General features: G+C 36.5%; 1 protein-coding gene across 1 annotated transcript; it reads left to right on the top strand.

Annotated features, from left to right (window-relative positions):
• The first annotated feature begins 1,879 nt into the window (after positions 1-1,879).
• Positions 1,880-18,424, top strand: RRP45A (ribonuclease PH45A). The gene is made up of 10 exons (XM_086440831.1): positions 1,880-2,045; positions 2,931-3,076; positions 8,917-9,126; positions 10,481-10,576; positions 10,665-10,779; positions 12,333-12,413; positions 13,277-13,465; positions 16,206-16,459; positions 17,077-17,135; positions 18,037-18,424. The coding sequence occupies exons 2-10, from the start codon at positions 2,940-2,942 to the stop codon at positions 18,267-18,269; spliced, it is 1,374 nt and encodes a 457-aa protein (XP_086296957.1). The 5' UTR covers positions 1,880-2,045; positions 2,931-2,939; the 3' UTR covers positions 18,270-18,424.
• The last annotated feature ends 726 nt before the right edge of the window (positions 18,425-19,150 follow it).

Raw genomic sequence — 19,150 nt, forward strand, 5'->3', positions numbered from 1 at the left:
CAATACAGAAACCCACTTGCATGAGTTACGTGGGGGGTTCAAGTCTTACCTCTCGTTCTAGACGAGGGATGAACTCGTTGAGTCGACATGGGCCACCGACACCAATCTCGATGTACAAATCCGAGGGGTCAAGACAATTATGTCCCATTGTTGTCCTTCTCTAAATCAATTACACTTTGAACCTTCTCAAATTAATAAAATAAATTTTAAACTTTAAACTTTGAACTTTGTAAAGTTAAAACCTATTACAAATTTAATCTAAAAAGAAAAGAAAAGAAAAGAAAAGTTGTTTTTTCGTCAAAAAACCAGATCTGGATGGTCGAATAGATTTTCCAACCACATCACTCCTCATCAAATCCTTCGGCAGAAAACAGAAGACAAATCCAAGTCAAAAATCTAGAAAAAATACTATTTCATTCAATTCTTGGAATCTGTAGAATTTAACTACAAAAACTCGATATGCGAATCTTGAGGTTTGACTGTGCCACTTAGGTTGATTAAGGAGCCGCGGTGAAATTTTGACAAAAATCTTTAAAAAATTAGGGTTTTACTCACGCATGATTCAAAAATCCAACGAATTTTTTTTTTTCAAATTTTTCTAGAAAATAAATCTTCGATTTGTAAAAATCATAATCGAAATTTGGTTAAAAAGATATTGGATCAGACCGTTGTCCCCGGTAGTAGCGCCACCATTTTGTTTGATGTAGATTATCAATAAAAAATAGTATAACAAAAATTATATTGACAAGCAAGGGTTGATCCACAAAGACAACGTTATCCAATTATTTTTCTAACTCAAACCAACTAAGGATTTTGGATAACCAATTATAACTAATAGAAATGAAAGATTAAAACTATAAGAAAAAAGTTAGATCAGACAAATCCACCCTAACAAATATAGTAAATAAACAAGTTTCGAATATTTTTTTCTCAATCTATTCAAATAAAACTAATGCTTATCGATCGGAAAGTAAATCAATTTATCACATATAGTAATTAAAAATTATGATTCTCATTTTAAATGAATAAATATTGAAATCAAAATCAAACTACGGGAACAAAGCATGATTTAACTTGACCTTATCTAAGGTTAAACCATCAGAACTCTCGATAATTAACATTGATTTTCAGCGTGTGTGCAAAATGATATTTTAAAGTTAAGGTGGGTATCACAAACAAGTGGGTGAAATGAGCCATTTTGGTGTATGCAAATAGACCCACCCCAAATTAAATTCGGCAATTTTTTAAAGGATTGTTCTATTTGCACACATCGAAATGACTAATTGCACCCACCTCAAGTACACATTTGAGATATTTACGAAAACATGCACTGATTTTGTTCTAATTACGATTTCGGGTATGTTATTCATTTTATTGATGAAAACATGCATGTGGTACACTTTTCACTTTTACGCATCTACAAACTCATAATTTTAAAAGTAAGAAACTTACGGATTCGTAGATTTTAAAAACGATGAACTTACGAGTTCATAGATTCATAAAAATTGAAAAGTCTATCACATGCATGTTTTGGGAATGAGTGTTGATATTCTAACTAGAAAGTCTTCACTCGATTAATACTTGGCTGATGTGGTTTGGACACATAGTAATTGAACTTTTTTCTCGGGATACACAACTGTACATCTCCATAAAGAGGATAATTGTGTATCCAAGAAAAATGACCTATGGTTCCATGTCCATGCCATGTCATCAGCCTGAGTAGTGATCAGGTGAAGACTTCTCTTGGGAATTAAAATGAACAATGTATCAAAATCGAAATTCCGGTGCGTACGTTTTGGAGATTCACCGCGTACATTTTAGAGTCGAATGTACTGAACGAAGTGGGTGGAATTAGCGAAAAGGTGTGTGCAAATAGAATTGCCCTTTCAAATCCCATCATTCTCCCTCTTAAGAATCCCAGCAGAGAGGAGGAATCTTTTAACCCTAACTCAAAAACTTCACGTCTTCACCCACGTTTCTACTTCCCACTGCTGAAAATTACTCTTTGGCGTCCGATTTTGTCGTGGATTGCGAGTTCAGTCCAGGTATCCTATACACACAGTCTCTCTCTCTTTCCCCTATCCCTATCTCAGATGAAACAAAAGAGAGGATAGAGAGATAGTTCCCAAAATCCAGATGAAACAAAGAGAGTTATACTCAATCGCTCTCTCTATTTCATTAAATTTCTCTCTTTGAATTTATTTAGATTTATACAAATTGAGTTCTTTCTATAACAGAGATTTTCTTAATTTAGATTTTAGAATACCCATCCATATTTGAGAAATAGAAAGCTCTGTGCTTTTATGATTCTTGAACTGAGGACAAAATTAGGTGATTGCACCTCGTGGCATAAAAAACATGACCTGAATCTACAGGGATGTAGTTGGCAAAACTCTTGACAACTTTGTTAAAAAAGAGGTTAGTTTTGAACGTTGAATTTTTCATTTGAAACTAGAGTATAGTAGCCGTCCATTTTCCATAGAGTCTGACTAGCCTTTCTAAGTTAGTGAGGATTTCATCTTTACTAATGGTCCTTGGGCCCAACTTGTGGTATCATGTTTGCTACCTTTTCTGCTGTGGGTGCGACCGGAGAGAGAAAAGGTACCCCTCTCTCTCATTTATCCACAAAACCACCCTAATCTTTCTCTCAAACATCTCGTTGAGTGTGAGATAAAAATGATGGATTGCATCATTGCAATCGTGGTTTGTTTTGGCCGAAACATTCTAAGACAACACAAAAATGGAGCAAAAAGAATTTTCTCTGCTGTTTGATCTTGGAATGTTGAAAAACTGATACATTCTGAAAAGAAACAATTTTGAAAACATGGAGATGACCAAATGTTTGATTAAATTTCTGAGAGAAGCTAAGCTTTGTTTCCATCTGCGTTTGCATGTAGTAATTTTTCTTTCATTTTTATGGGTTTATACAGGTTTGAAATATGGAGCAGAGATTGGCTAATACTTGGCGAATGACTATCAATGAGAAGAAATTTATCGAAACAGCATTGCTTTCAGACCTCAGAGTTGATGGTCGTCGCCCTTTTGATTATCGACGGTTAACTGTTAAGTTTGGAAGGCACGTTTGATTTCTCAACTTCAAAAAATGAATGTTTAATCATATACACTTAAGTGTTGCTGCTCCCCCCCACCCCCTCTTATGATAAGTATGAGAATGCACTGAATTTATTTGTAATTGTGACTATTTTTTGTGGATTTACAATTATGAAACTTCTTATTTGTTACTATTCGTTGTTGATGCAACAATGATTTTTAATGGATTTCGTGACATCTAAATTCTAAAGTATGCATTAGTCAAGCGTCCTCGAGGTTAAGGTCATATCATGAGGTTGTCTTTTGGATCAGGTGAGATTTCCTTGGTGTCTCCAACTTTCCTATTCTATGTGTTCTGTGGATGATAGAATTGGTAAAGTACCATATGAAGACACGTGTCACCTAGGGATCCAAGCCAACCCATAGGATCCAACCATTCTGATCCAGGATCTAAGGGGTAATGACTCCTTATCAACGAGCGTGATTTGGAAGGTCCAGAATCATTAGTAGGGATTCTTTGAGGAGGCGGATGAGGCCAAATCCCTAAAATCTAGGGATTTGATCAAATACGTTGAGGATTGAGTCCCAATGAGGAATGAGTCTTGATCCGCCCAAATTCGAAAAAAAAAGGAATGATGGATAGGAACGGATTCCATATCAGTCTTAGATTTGTACTGATGACTTGAGACCTTCACCTCCTGTGCTTCCGTGTGTGCCTGCGACACAACCTCTCCGACGCTTAAGTTAAGTAAATCGAATAAATGACATAGTAACAATATAAGGGCTGAAGGATAAAGATAAAAAAAATGAATCCAAGGAAGATTCTAAGGTCTCCTCTATAGATAAGAGAATGTTGGGCAATCAAAGATATGTTTTCTCTCTCATGTATCTTTATTTTGTCATTTTTTCCTACATACCTGACTTGAGTGTTGGAGAGGCTGTGTTGCAGACACATCTAGGAGTCACAAGAGTAAATATTTTGAGGAATTGAATAATAACAAATAGGTGGAGCAAAAAATTGCATCCATAATTTAGTTGTCCGTAGGAAATTACAGGGAAGAAAATGACTAACTTAGGGATGGTAAGGACTAGGAAAGGGGAGGTGAGGGTGTTTCATGCCCCTTAGCACCCTAGGATCCAATATAGTCATTATATATACTTCTTACTCAGATGAGGATAGAAATGTAGTAAGGATTGGATAAGTAGAATGCAAAAATCCTAGTCAGTTACAGGGAAAACAAAGAATTCCACCAACATTTGGTCGAAGGATCAAAAGTAAGAGAGTCTCTTGACATTACTGCAGGAGAACCTTAGGTAATGGGGCAGTATCACGAATGGGTCAAGCAAACTGCTAACGAGCAAACTACTTATTCTTGAGGTATGGAGACGAATCATATGACCTGAGAAGAGGTTGAAGAAATGCTGCAAAAAAGATAAGATGTTGCCCTAAGTGAAATCGAAGTAGGACGATTGGTTTGGTTGATCATCAAGGAGCTTAGAGGTCGCCATTCACAAAGGTAAAATCCTCTTGACCGAGCTACCAAAGAAGTTTCATTCATTGAAGTTTGAAACTTTCAATGGAACGAAGGATCCACTGTAGCAGCCTACATTGTAAGAACTTGTTGGTCCTCCATTAGGGGGATGACTCTTTACTTTGCAAGTTGTTGGCTTCCACATTCGGGCTTGGAGCAATTTCCTAGTTCCAAAGTTTAGCCCTATGATCAATTAGAAGCTTTGTTGATCTAGAAGAGACGTTCGTGGCCCAATTTGTACGAAATCGAAAGGGGAGGGTCAGGATAAAATGTTGTTCCACCTCAGAAAGGCGTAGGGGGAGAGTATCCGCATGTTCACAGCTCGGTTCAAGGTGAAAACACTAATGATAGAGAACCCTGATGATCAAACTATCACGCTGGCATATATGAATGCGGTGGTGCTAGGATCTTGGCTGCACTAGTCCTTAGTAAAGTCATGGCCCAAGAGGTTGAAGGATCTATGCTTAAGGTGGAAAAATATATCATATTGGAAGATACCTTGAGGAATAGGCAGTAGGATGCGTAGGCGACCATGGTGAGTACGGTTGTTCCTGAAAAGGTGCCCCAAAGGTATTGAAACTCCCACACAAGAGAAAGAAGGAACAAGGGGAAAAAATTGAGAGGAAGAAGGAAACAATGGAGGAGATCGAAAGTGGTAGCATATAAAAAAAGAGGAAATGATGTATTTACAAGGAAAAAAACCTTGAGATTCCCCCTAGGAATCAATGACTAAAAATGGCTTAGGGAACCGAGATAATCATGCCCTATAGTTGCCCTAATGTTAGAGGGAAAAATGAGACGACATAAGAATGCATACACAAAGAGAAAATGGGGTGTTTACATGTAGCACTGAAAATTAAATGCATCGACATGGGAAAGAGGGAAATATAGTTGTGAAGTTGGAAGTATGAAAGCCAATGAGATCATCATTGGCGTGCTCTGAAGACGAATGGTCAGATGGCACATGACGTTACACATTGAATGCGATGTCCTTGGAGCCTTGGATACCTAGAACATTTATAGTCAATCCATAAATCCCATGATACGTGGCATTTGGTATTTAATGAGTCATTCTCGAGGACTTGGATCTGCATTGAACCCTTGAGAAGGGGGTAGTTGTGGAGGATAAAATCGGTACAATACCAAATGATAGCACATGTCACCTAGGGATCCATGCCAACCCATAGGATTCAACCATTCTTACCTAGAATCTGAGGGGTAATGAGTCAGATAAGTTTGCATTCCTTATCAACGGACACGACTTGGGATGTAGGGAAACATCAATAGGGATTTTTTGAGGTAGATGAGACCAAATCCCTAAAATCTAGAGATTTAGATATTTTGAGGATCGGTCCTAATTAGGAAAGAGTCTTGATCCTCCCAAATTCGAATAAAGAAGGAATGGTGGATGTGAATGGATTCCAAATTAATCTTAATTGCCAAATAAGGATAAGGGTAAAGATAGAAACTGAATCCAAGGAGAATTCTAAGGTCTCCTTTATAAATAGGAGAAGGGTTGAAAATCAAAGGTATGTTTTCTCTCTCAAGTGGTATATTCTACCATTTTTACTACATACCTGACTTGGGCAATAGAGGTTGTGTTGCAAGCACACCTAGGAGTCATAGGAGTGAATATTTTGAGGAATTAATCAATAGCAAGGAGGTGGAGCGAAAAATTGCATCCACATGTTCTAACACATTTTGTTTCAAGGATTAGGGTCTACCCATTGACTACCTTATATATTATCCAACAAGTACAATAATCTTACATTCATTGCTTTTGATTGAAGAAGTTCCATGCTAATGAGGAACCTAGGAGAGTTAAGAATTAAGATACTTAATGCTTGCCTTTTTAATTGGTGTGTGGTTGATAAGTATTACCATGTTAGTATTTGGCCTTAGTTAACTCAATTTGACAAGTTAGGACCTTTTTATTCATTTTGGCTGGTTGAGGCACTAGATGGGCTCATCTCGAGGCTTTTGGATAATGGTAACATGACTGGCTTGGTGGTAAACGATGGGGGCCCAATGGTATCCCATATTTCATTTTTTTGAAGAGTTCATTGATGCATGTCCTCTACAGTCCAAATTTTTCAGGGGACTCCTCTATTGTTTTGAGGCAATTTTGGTTTAGCTATCAACCTTTCATAGAGCAAAGTGTTTGTGGTTGGGAGTTGGGACTGTCTCCATTCTAGACTCCCTTGCTTGTGTCTTGGGCTGTAAGGTGGGACGGAGTCCCTTGAAAAGGTGTCTTAGGTTCCCACTATGTTTCAATTACAGAAACAAATCCATTTGTAACTGGCCATTAAAAGAGTTGGCAACATCTAGGATCTTGAAAGTTTAGGTATTTATCCAAGGGTGGGAATTCAATATTAATCAAAGCATTCTACGTAACATTCATGTATACTTTCTTTCTCTTTTTTCCCACCTTAGGCATGTTGAGAATCAACAAAAAAGATTCTTAAATCTTTTGTGGAATGACAAAGTCGGTTCCATAAATTCTATCTTGTCAATTGGAAGAGCATTTATGAAGTGCCCACTTAGCTAAATGGTAAGACATGTGGAGTGTTGTACTCATGTCCTAGGTTCAAACCCCCTTGAACGCTACTTCATTTGCTAACCACCAACCCTATACCTATCAAAAAATAAAAATAAAAATTTGGAAGAGCATTTGGTCCTCTTGAAAAGAGTAGGCTTGGGGTTTTGTAACATCAAAACCATGAACAACGTTTTTAATAAGTGGTCATGGAGTTATCATAATAGTCTTTGGAGGTCATTCATGCAATATATGGGATTGAGCACTTAGGTTGGGAAAGTGGAGAGGTGAGATTGTCCTACGAGTGTGGAGTGTGAATTGTCATCCAAAATTTTGTCAATGTTTTTGGTAAGGGTAGCCCTGAGAGTACATAAAGGCAAAATGATTCGTTTTTAGTAAGATTGATGGTGCGATGATAGCCCCTTCTAGTTTTTTGAAATATATTCAGTTACAAATAAGAAAAACTTACTAAATCTGAATTCCATGGTCTGGTCATACTTTGGCACATCTTGGGACTTTGATTTCAATAGAAGTTTCAATGATTAGGTGTATCCATTATCTGGCTTTATTAGTTTCATATCCGACATCCCAATCTTTTCATCAGATGAAGATGTTTGATTGTGGACGGGAAGCCATGTTGGTGTTTCTTTTGTCAAATCTTTTACCAGACCTCTTGGTCACTTGACAACATCCTGAGTTTCCAGCATCAGCTATTTGGGTACAAAAATCCCTTTTGCATCTTTTTTATTTGAACGGTTTCCTTGGTTAGCTTTTGAGTGTATAACATATCATTTCTTGCAACATAATTATAGTCATAGGCTTCATTTTCTATTGTAGGTTTTTTATGAAGCTATGGGTCCTTTTTTAGGACTTTATGCTTAAGTGGGAGCTTAGCTGTTGGGAAGATGTTTAGGTGTATTTTTTTTGTTTCTTTATGCAGATTTTTGTTACTTCTCTAGGTAGATGTTTTTTTTTCTCCTTAATTAATACAATTTTTGTATTTGTCAAATAAAACAACTACCAAGTTTTAGTAGTTTTGCTTGTCTACCTTCCGTTTTTTGGTATGCACGACATCATTTGTTTCTTAGTTAGGGAGGACTGAAACAACAATACTTAGTATTTTCTAAATTGGCACTCATCATGTTTTGCTGGATTTAAATCCCTCACTAATCAAGGTTGGACTGATAAAAATTACGCTCCCTAGCCTGAAGAATTGGATGGACATCATGTTCCTATCAGATGTGAGCTTTTGGTTTGATGGTAGGAAGGATTGGTGTACCAAGAACTGTTTAGAGTGTCTCGGTTAAGCTCATGGAGTCATGGTTTAAAATATTGTACCGATTGAATGTTTCAATTAATGAAAAAAAGATACGGTATTGGCCAATACATTCGATACAAATTGATACATTCCCGAAACATTCAATGTTTTGTGGTCAATCTTTCGTATCGGTCTTGGCCAATACCGATAGTATCAACTGATACATTCTGATATCTTAAATCATGGTTAAGCTGATATTGCATTGGAGGTTCTTCTTCTCTTGCTTCTTGTTGCTTCCAATACTCCTATTCTCATTTTGTTTTATTTTTTATTTTTGATTAAGTCCTATTCTCATATTGTTTGTTCCCTTTCCACTTTGAAGATGACTATGGAGGGCCTTGAATTGCTTTTGGTTCAATCGCATTCCATGCACTAGTTGTGAAAGACATAGAGAAATGAAATATTAGTAGAGCTTAGCCAGATTGCAAAGTAACTGACTTATTCTATTGTGTATTTTAAAATTTTTGTTGAATATATAGAGAGGATGGTTCGTCGGAGGTGCAGCTAGGACAGACTCATGTGATGAGTTTTGTAACTTCTCAACTAGTACAACCTTATCGAGACAGACCGAACGAAGGGACACTTTCGATATTCACCGATTTTTCACCAATGGCTGATCCTTCATTTGAGGCTGGGCGTCCTGGAGAATTTGCAATTGAACTGGGTCGCGTAATAGATCGCGGTCTAAGGTGATACTTCTTTGTTGTTTAATTATATCTATTCAGATACTGACTCCATACAATAGTCTGTAATCTTATTCTTGTGAAACTTTGATGAAGGGAAATTCTCTAAAGGTTATCTTCCAGGATTTTTTATATATTATTTTGATAAGTTCTTCCAGGGGTTTATTGGGAAATCTTTGGTATGTCAAAGAAGGTAAAAGCTAGGCAATGAGACTTAAAAAATAAACTTTTTCTTTTAGTCTAAAACACAACATAATGGTGAATAAGGGTACTGTCAAGGGATGTCCTTTTTCAGGGAAGACCTTTCTATATGCTATTTATTGCTTGCTCTCAGACTGATGGCTTTATCGAGTTTGTGTCAATGATTGGTTGTAATTGTATTAGATAAGAGAAAGAAGAAAAAACGAACAAAAGATCATGATGTATAGTAGAAAATCCAATTAAAAAAAAACCATATTTAATTTCTATTTCCTGAGGGAAAATTGAGACGTGCAGCTACCATTTGAATATCTTAGAAAATGTCACTCACAAGATTTTAAAATATTGAAGCAAGTGAAAAACTAATCAGCTTGTAATCTCTCCTAGTTGAAACCAAGGTTTAAAATCTTGTATCAAGGCAATTTTTGGATCAAGAGAAAAACCAATACTGTCTTGACTGATACATTTAATATTTTGGGGGTTGATGTTTCATATCCGTCTCGGTTGATACTGATATGTATCGGCTGTCCATGGTTGAAACAACTGCTGTTATTCATTAATAAGTACGTGATATTAATTGCCTTGTTTTGGAGCCCATCATGTTATCAGGTAGGGCTGTCAAAGGATCGGATTAGACCCGAAATCCGATCTGTTAACTCTGGGTCTAGGTCGATGTTTTGGATTCTGATAAGGATCCAATCCAAAAGGTTTCGATCCGATATCTTATTGGATCGGATCTGGATCAATCATGTTCCAATCCAATAAGGACCCAATCCGATAATATGTTAGAAAGTATATAACTTATATTATATATTTGTTGAGATATATAAACTTCACTTGGACTTTATATAAAAAATTGGGTTTGGCCTGATCCATCTGTTAATGGATCGGATCTGGATCTAATATTGAGATCCAATAAAACCCCAATTTGTAAGGGTTTGATCCGATACTTATCAGATCAGTCCTGGATCTGAGCCAATCCTTATTGGATTGGTATCAAATCGATCTCGATCCAATCCGGACCTGATCCATTGACAGACCTATTATCTGGCGTATCTTACCAAACATATGCATCTCGAACGGTACTTGGGAAAAAAAGATTCTTGTTATGCAGACTCATACTGAAAGAGACATGTTTGAAAGTCTGAAACTGGGACTGCAGGGAAAGCAGGGCAGTGGATACAGAATCGCTTTGTGTTCTTGCTGGGAAGTTAGTGTGGTCTATCCGTGTTGATATCCACATTCTAGATAATGGAGGGTAAGCAGGAAAATCTTTATACATTGGTTCCAATATTTTTGTTTTTATACATTGATATTTATAATATTCTTTCTGCTAATATTGATAGGAATCTTGTTGATGCTGCTAATGTTGCTGCTTTGGCTGCTCTCTCGACATTCCGAAGGCCGGAATGCACATTGGGAGGAGAAGATAGTCAGGAAGTTATAGTACATCCACCAGAGGTTAGGGCCCTTATTGTGGAAATTTCATGGACCATTTATTACATTTTTCTCCATACGAAAATGGTTGCAGTCTTCCTTTTGTTTTTCTTTTAAAATAGGATTTTTATTAGTGGGACCCACTCTTACATGTTTACTGGGTGTACAGCTATGCCACTACTGTGAATGCTTTTTTTATAATGAGTGATGACAACTTGTTGAGGAGTTTGATGTTATAATACGTGTTTTGTAGACTTCATTCTTGGTAAAAATATATATTTTAAAAGTGAGAAAGTACTCGGATGTAACCCGTTACCTGCCACCCTATATCTGAGAAGGTTTTAAATAACAAAAGTAGCAAAATTAGCAACCTTGAATTTCACTGTTATCTGCCATTGTCATAGTTATGATAATGGTTCAAAATGTTGTTTCTTGCGGTTTTTTCAGGAATGGTGTTTCGGTATTTCGGGATATGGAGTGAAACAGTGTAGTTTGTTCCTACATCAAAATGCATAGTTTTGGTATGTTTTGTATGATATCGGTTTTGTATCACAACACATACTGATACATATTGGTAGAATCAAAATTTATTCCATCACTGTTCATTTATTTGTTTCTCTAAAAACTAACTAGACTGCGCCCAAGTCAGGCTAGCCATGCTGAGCCCATGACCAGTTCTTGCTCATGTCAGCCTTGGTCATGACCTGCATTGTTGCATCCGAACCTGCCCAAGCAGTGCACAGGCCATCCCTTCTTTATGCATAAAAAGATAATTTCATAAAAGGAAAATCAAAAAAGAGATTTTTTTTTTTTTTATCAGTAATTTTTTTTTGGAGAGTGTTCATCTTAGTATTTTTGTTGTCTGAAACATTGAAATGGAATGAGATTTGGATCCCTTGTTCTGGAGAGTGGTCACTGCAATGGTTTCCTCCTTAAGTTGTTTTTCAGTTTTATTACTCAGAACAAAACATTACATATGCTAACAAAATAGTGCATTTAAAAAAGAGAGCTGCTAGTGGCACCTCAATTTTTAGTTATTACACCCCAACTAAAAATAAATAAAAATAAGAGAATGATTGAGAATCAGTAAAAGTTGGGGTGCCAATAGAAGAGCTCTCATTTTTTCTAATCATAATTTAAACTAATACTGAAATTGTCCGAACGAGTGTTATAATGCTCTGTAATGTTGAGATTATAATTTGAGCCAGACGTTTGAAATGTTTGAAGAGTGTTTTAATCTTTACTTGGGATGTGATAAATAATTTAAGAAATTGGGGTGTGATAAGTAAAAGTTGGGGTGCCAATAGAAGATCTCTTAAAAAAATCTGTACAACATTGTGATTTCCCAATTTATGGCATAACTTCCATAATGGCGATCATATTTATGTATTAATTCATGGTATGGGCAGAATCTATAGTGTCATTACTTTGGCATAATTATGAATGTTCTTAAAACTATGGTCTCTACACACTTAACTCATTTATACTCTCAGAATCTCAGTTATGAGAAACTTTCGATGCTCTTCTTATGATGCTGATGAGGTTTAAAGACTGAAGTGTATGCTTTTTATTGACAGGTGAAGGAGCCACTCCCTCTGATTATACATCATCTTCCAATAGCTGTTACATTTGCATTTTTTAGTAATGGGAGCATTGTGGTAAGCACTCGAGTCCCAAAATCATTTTCTTTAAATGAGAGAGCTTCTATTGTCACATCAACTGTTACTAACAACACCCCAATATGTGTGTAATTCTTTGGTGATTTCACATGAACTGGGGTGCTGTTAGCAAGAGTTGGTGTGGCAATAGAATCTCTCCATGATATTTGTATAAGAGAGATTTAACCGGCAGACCTAACTGTTGCATTTTTATTATAAGAGAGATTTACCTGGAACCTTACTTTATCAAGTTTGTTACCCACCAAATCTTACTTTATCAAGTTTGTTACCTAGCAAACCTTGGAATGGGGATCCACGTCATAAAATTCAAATTGATGCTGTTAAGTTGTTACTTAACATACCTTGGACTGGATCCTAACCGCATCAATTTGTGGCATCCAAAACCATGATCTGGTCCCACAGGGTTATAAAGAAAAAATCTAAGAACTTTGGAAAAAAACTAATTTTTATCGGTAAATTTTAGTTTAAATTTGGGAGTTCGGTAGCCATCCATTTTTAACACCTTCAATAAACCTCAACATGGTTATTATTATTTTTTTTTTCTGAATTGTTTTTTTTTCCAATCTGAGTTTTCCCATGAAATATAGAAGGCTGTGGTGTTGGATTGCCAATTTGATAATGCATGTGGGCCCAATGACCTTAGTAAGATTTGAAATCTTACCAAGTTAGTCTTGCTAGTCTGATTCATAAAGTAAGGTTTGTTCAGTAACAAACTTGATAAAGTAAGGGACTTTTTGTAAAAATTTCGGCAGATAGGTCTGCCCAGTAAATCTCTCTTTGTATAATTGAGGCTGAGCTGTCTGTTCTTTCTGGTTTATCTGAAATTATGGGGTGCTGCATAGGTGATTGATCCATCTCACAGTGAGGAGGCTGTTATGGGAGGAAGAATGACTGCTACGTTGAATACAAATGGTGACATTTGTGCTGTCCAAAAGGCTGGAGGAGAGGGTGTCATGCAGAGTGTGATCTTGCAGTGTTTACGGGTTGCTTCTGTGAAAGCTGCTGATATAACAAGCAAAATTAAAAATGCTGTAAGTTTCTCCTCTAAATATTGATCTTTTTTGCTTGAGTTGCTTCTTGTGCCTTCTTTTGTTCTATATTTCATCCACTTTTCACTTGTTGAAAGGCAGTTTTTGTACAAGAGACTGAAATACTGAACTTCAATGGGTACCCATGAATCAGTTCTAATGATTCCCATAGAAAGTACTATTTATATCTAACCAAGTGGCCAGCTTAGAGGTTTTGGCCAAAGTCGGGGGTTGATGAGTGGAAAGCCCATGGTAAAGGTCGATCCAAGTGTGGTGAAGAAAATGGAAAATTATCTAAAAACCTTCTTGGTGGATAAGTGTTGTACAGTACCTTTGGCCCTCAGTATTTTGTGTTTGAAACAGACACAAGTTCTTCCAAAGTGGGTGTACATGCATTTGGCATAAAGAAGGAAAATAACATAGGTTTAAAGCACCATTTGTAAATTAGATCACTATATAACGATCCGGAACAAGAAAAGCAAAGATATGCAAATAAAATATGCTTGAATAACAAGTAATAAGCAAAATAAGCAAGCACAAAGAGCACATAGGATTTATAGTGGTTCAACAACTTGCCCACATCCACTACCAAGGATCCCCAACTTAGAGTCTTGGTATTACACTAAAAATGAGGTCTATGGTTCACCTTAAACCTTTACACTTGATTTTCACATAGGACATATCAATAATCCTGGACTTAGTGACTTAGTGATATGACTCACTCGATGTCACTCTTATGGTTTTGTTCTTAGGTTCACCAACAACCTTGACTTGGGAACCACTCCCAACACTCTTTTACTTTTTTGACCAAGGAAAACCTAAAAACCATGACTCTCTCTTGAAAAATTATCTATATTATGAGAGATTGGTTTTGACCATGGAAAAACCAAGAAACCAAAGAAATAGACCCGAAAAGGTGACCAAACTGAAGACTCTTGCCTCTTGTGAGAATCTTCCTATGAAGGTTGGAGAGGCTTGAATTGTCAATGCTCCACATAGACTTTCGCTCATCCTCGGCTAGTACTCCATGAGATGCTCTTTGAGAAAGCTTGATGAGGTTGTGCCAAAATGAGAAGGAAGGTGGGTGAAGCTAGTGACCAATGGATAAGATCTAGGGTTTTTACCTTTTTGAGGAAAACTAGGGCTCCTAAGGTTAGAGAGGACAAGAAGTGAGTTAGTGAAAGTTGGTTTTAGATTTCTCCAATTGATCCACCAAATGAGCCCCATGAGCCTTGGTCTAATTTATAAAATTTGAAAATAACAGCTAGTTTTGAAATCTTCAGTTAGCCGAGGGCTCCAACGGCTAGTTTAATATCTAGCTTCGGTTAGTTGAAGTATGTCTTTGGCTACTAGTCGAAAGGGATCTTCGGTTAGCTGAAGCAGACCGAAGCATAGAAGACCAAGCAACCGAAGCAGCTCTTCAGCTAGCCAAAGCAACAAAGATCAGTTTTATATTGTCTTTGGAAAAGCATTGAAGGATCTTCAGTTAGTTGAAGGCAAGCTTCGGTCAGCCAAAGGAATTTCTTTGTCTAGTCGAAGCTAACCAAGAGGTCACCCAACCAGAGCAAAATTTGCTCTATTCAAGGGCACTCTTCTTAAGGCTAATCCTACTTCATACCTAAGGTAGTTGTCCAAGGCCACCTAAAAGTGAATCCAAATGAGGTCATTTACCTTGAAAGCTGGCACAACTACACAAATTTACTTGATAAGTTCCGGATGAAGGCTGAAAGCTCTGAGATGATCCGACTGACAGAGGTTGAACACATAGGTAACTTCAACCAACACGGTCTTATAATTGATATCCAAAAAGTACAGGAATTGACAAGTGTTAGGAAAGCGGACATTCAACTCGATTAGAATAGTCAAGAAATACCTCATTTGAAACCTTAATATATTTATTTTTCTTCAAAAAAATAATGTTCATATCAAGTCTAACAAAGGCGCTTGTAAACGCTTCTTGAATGTACTTGGGGTTCTGCTTTGGTGCAAGTGAATCCTTACAACTATCTCCGAGATACAACTAAGCGAGACAATCTAACTATTAACATGGTAAATTGCTCGATTATGATTATCCTAAATGGAGTAAAAAGATTATAGTTAAAAATATTTTCAAAGTCCAATTTCCATAGAACTTACTGACCTTATATGATTATAATCTTGCTGGTTCTTCAGTATAGTCCTTTACTCGTAAGTTGTAAAAAACACCGATCAGAATAGAAACCCACACTCTACTCTAGTTTCCAATCTCTGTATAATCCTCGACACTTTCTTAAACGGATCCTCTACAATGTGGGAATACAAGGGCCTTCCAAAGGATCTTCCCCTAATCCCTCTTATATTTCTTATATTTTGCTATTGTCCTATTGTTTATTCAATGCAACACATTTTACTTACCAAATGACTCTCTTGGCCAAGAGGGTAAACATCGGCAATGTTCACATGTTTTGGGTTTTTTTATGCATTGGGTATAAAACACAAACTCATATTTTTATATGGTCTTTTTGTGTGTGTCCACTCAGAAACACATTATCTTGAAATCATGTGACTAAATGGCGTTACCATGATGTGTTTTCTACCTTGAATAGAGCACATTAAAACAGGACTGACTTGAGTTCTTATCTTTTTGAGCATTAAATTGAAAGTAGGTTTTTTTTAGTATTTTTCTTTTCTCTCTCTATTTCTTCCATAAAAGGGGGTATTTTCTTTCTTTAGATTTTATGCTTAATGTTGCAAGCTTGTATAGGTAGAAGCGTACAATACAGAAAGAGCACTAAAAAAGATCAAGCGCCACTCATCTACTGTTGCTGTGGCTGTTAATGTACCAGTCATTAAAATGGAGGAGCACCAAAACCAATCTATTATTCAGAAAGGAGTTGGTGACATGTCAATGCATCACATGGAGAGTAGTGCTATTGAAGGTGAAACCCAATCATCTCAAAAAGAGTCCAAGGGAAGAGGTGACAATGTCAACAAATTCATTGGAACGTTGTCAAGTTGGTAAGTTCATCCATTTTGAATTTCTTTGTTGAGACAATAGATAATTTGTGCCCTTGTTATGGTAATTCTATGAATTCCAGTGTGGAATCCCACCATTCACTGTTAGAATCCTGTTGACTTAATCGAAAAAATGTTGTATATTTTAGCACATTTTTTCAAGCATTATGAGTTTTGGATTCACTAGAGTTTGCCCGTGGCGTCCTCTCTGGGGTTAAGTGGGTAAAAGAGAAAAAATATAAAGTTGGAGGAGTATTATTAAAAAATCTTTGGGATTAAAAGGAGGTAAAAGAGGATAAATAATGAAGTTGGAGAGGTATTCTTAAGAAAGGGGGGAGAAAGACAATAAAGTTGGAGGGGTAATATTGGAAAAGAGTAGAAGAAGAAAGTGAGTAAAGTTAGGGTTATGTTTAAAAAGAGGAAGAAGAGAAAAGGCAAAACCCATCTTCGAGATACGTTGTTTGTGGGGTATAAATCTTGAGACAGAGTGAGATTGACTGTTGTGTTTTATCATATAGATGGTGGGAAGGTGGCTCATGAGTTGCATATCTCCACTCTTCCATTATTGTAATGTGCTTTGTTTTGTATGTAGGTTGATTTGTTTATTCCATTTTTTGCAGGGATCCATACTCCAAGGGTGTTGATGCAGATTCCCTCAAGACTTCTCTAGCTCCGCCTGGTGTGTAGCTTTACTAATCATTCTTAATGTAAATGAGAACCTTTGCATCTGTTACTGTTTGTTCTAAAGATGTGTGCTTGTTGATCTCTGGTTTATGAATCTTTGCATCTTTCCTATTCTAAAAGGTACCAATTACCAAGCAATATGATCAAACTGACTTTTTTTCGGAAAAAAAATTAGTAGTTGTAGAAGTTGTTTGACCGAGCCTAACAAGAGTTGGTGGAACTCCCCTGTGGAGCCTACAAATACTAGAGTGGCTGCTCTATTTTTAATTTAAAACAAAACAAAATAAATCTTGGGCCCCCAACTTATTTACTAAAAACAATAAAACAAAAGCCCAAAACAAAAAAACTAAATAAATCCCAAGCATTCTAACATTATGGCCATGTGTTGGTCATTCTAACTCATTTAATGAGCCCTGAACGCGGTCCACATGCACTTTCCAATGTGGAATCCTCAAAAGATTTTGCACATGAGGTCTTCAAGTCCTCATAGCTATCACTGATTCACGAAGAAACTTGTGGTTTCCTCATCCTATGACGATACTTAAGGGGTGATCATGTGATGCCCCCGTCATCTTTTCTCTCCTCTCGGTAATGGGTACCTATATTTCTATAAATTGTAAGAGGAAGACCATAAGAGGTACTTCTATTATTATTTTTCAAAAATTGGATTTATGATTGTAATTTTTTTATATTTTAAAGGATACAAAAACATTAAATAGATTATGGGCATGCAGATACTTTTTGTCGATGCATGGATGATACCAATATGGGTTTTAGTGATCTATTAATGTAGTTTAATATTGGGATTTGATGATATATTACGAGAACACGACATAGAAGGAACAATTGCACAATCCTTGCCCTAGCCTAATTTTTTCTCCTGAATTTTGTCACAGGTCATGCAGGAAGATTAATGTCGATTAAGGAACAAAATGTGTCCAAAGTTGATCAAAAGTCTGAAGAAGTGAAGAACGAGGAACCAACTCAAAGTCTTACTACTGCTAGTTCTGGACCAAGTGAAGTGGACAGAACAGGGGAGCAATTGAGTGGAGAGAAGACCCTGAAAGACGCCGTGAAGCCAAAAAGCAAAAGAAAAAAGAAAGCATTCTCTACAAATGATGGAACTTGATCACCTAAACTTTGGTAACAGTTTCTCATCAACACCTTGGATCTATTATTGGAAAATAGGATATCAGAGAAATTATTGGAGATATCCATAGAGATGAAAATTGCATTAGTGTATTCTTTTTATTATAAAGATTTAAGAACAAAATTGGTGAAAAATGTTGATCAGGCCAATGTATTCATGTGCTGAGCATTCGATGCAACACAGTTGATACGGGCACTAACATTTATCACGGCTGTCAATGGACCGGTTCGGATTGGTACCAAGCCAAGTCTGGAATTTATTACCAGGACCCGATCTGATATCATATATATTGTGCTATATCCAATCCGTAAAATCAATACTTTTAGATTGGTACTAATCCAACCCAATTCTATTTAATAAAAGTATGATAAAATATGATAGATTTAAGTGTATATCACTCATATTTCAAACACGTTAGTGGATCAGAATATGGTTGATCCAAAACTGATTTGATAACTCATGTTGGTTATCAGTCTTATTGGAGTGCAAATCCTTGGTTCGGACTCGAAGTAATCGGATTGGAATGGAATATCAAGGATAATTGGGACAATTAAATGTTCTATTGAGAAAAAAAAAACTGAAAAATAGGTGGTGCGTATGCTGGGAATTGGGTACCCTTTTTGATGCTTCAGCCTTCGATGATTGTGAGAGAATGTCTGATTTTTTATTTTTAATATATTTTTTTTATGGATACTAAGCTGGACTTGAACCCACGATCTCAAGTTGCTTTACAATTTGTCAAACCAACTGAACTATGGGTCTAAGTCTTCTGTGATTTATTTATTACATTAGCAGAAGATATACCTTTAGTTATAATGGGAGGGACATGATTTGCTCAGTTGACCTCAAAATTTTTTAGG

This window comes from Akebia trifoliata, chromosome 1 (assembly GCF_017979445.1).
Source record: "Akebia trifoliata isolate Shusen 1 chromosome 1, ASM1797944v1, whole genome shotgun sequence".
Taxonomy (NCBI): Eukaryota; Viridiplantae; Streptophyta; class Magnoliopsida; order Ranunculales; family Lardizabalaceae; genus Akebia; species Akebia trifoliata.

Coding starts and splice junctions, on each gene's coding strand:
- RRP45A (XM_086440831.1), top strand. CDS start 2,940: ATGGAGCAGAGATTGGCTAATACTTGGCGAATGACTATCAATGAGAAG. Junction 3,077..8,916: donor TTAACTGTTAAGTTTGGAAG/GCACGTTTGATT, acceptor TTGAATATATAG/AGAGGATGGTTCGTCGGAGG. Junction 10,780..12,332: donor TTATAGTACATCCACCAGAG/GTTAGGGCCCTT, acceptor TTTTATTGACAG/GTGAAGGAGCCACTCCCTCT.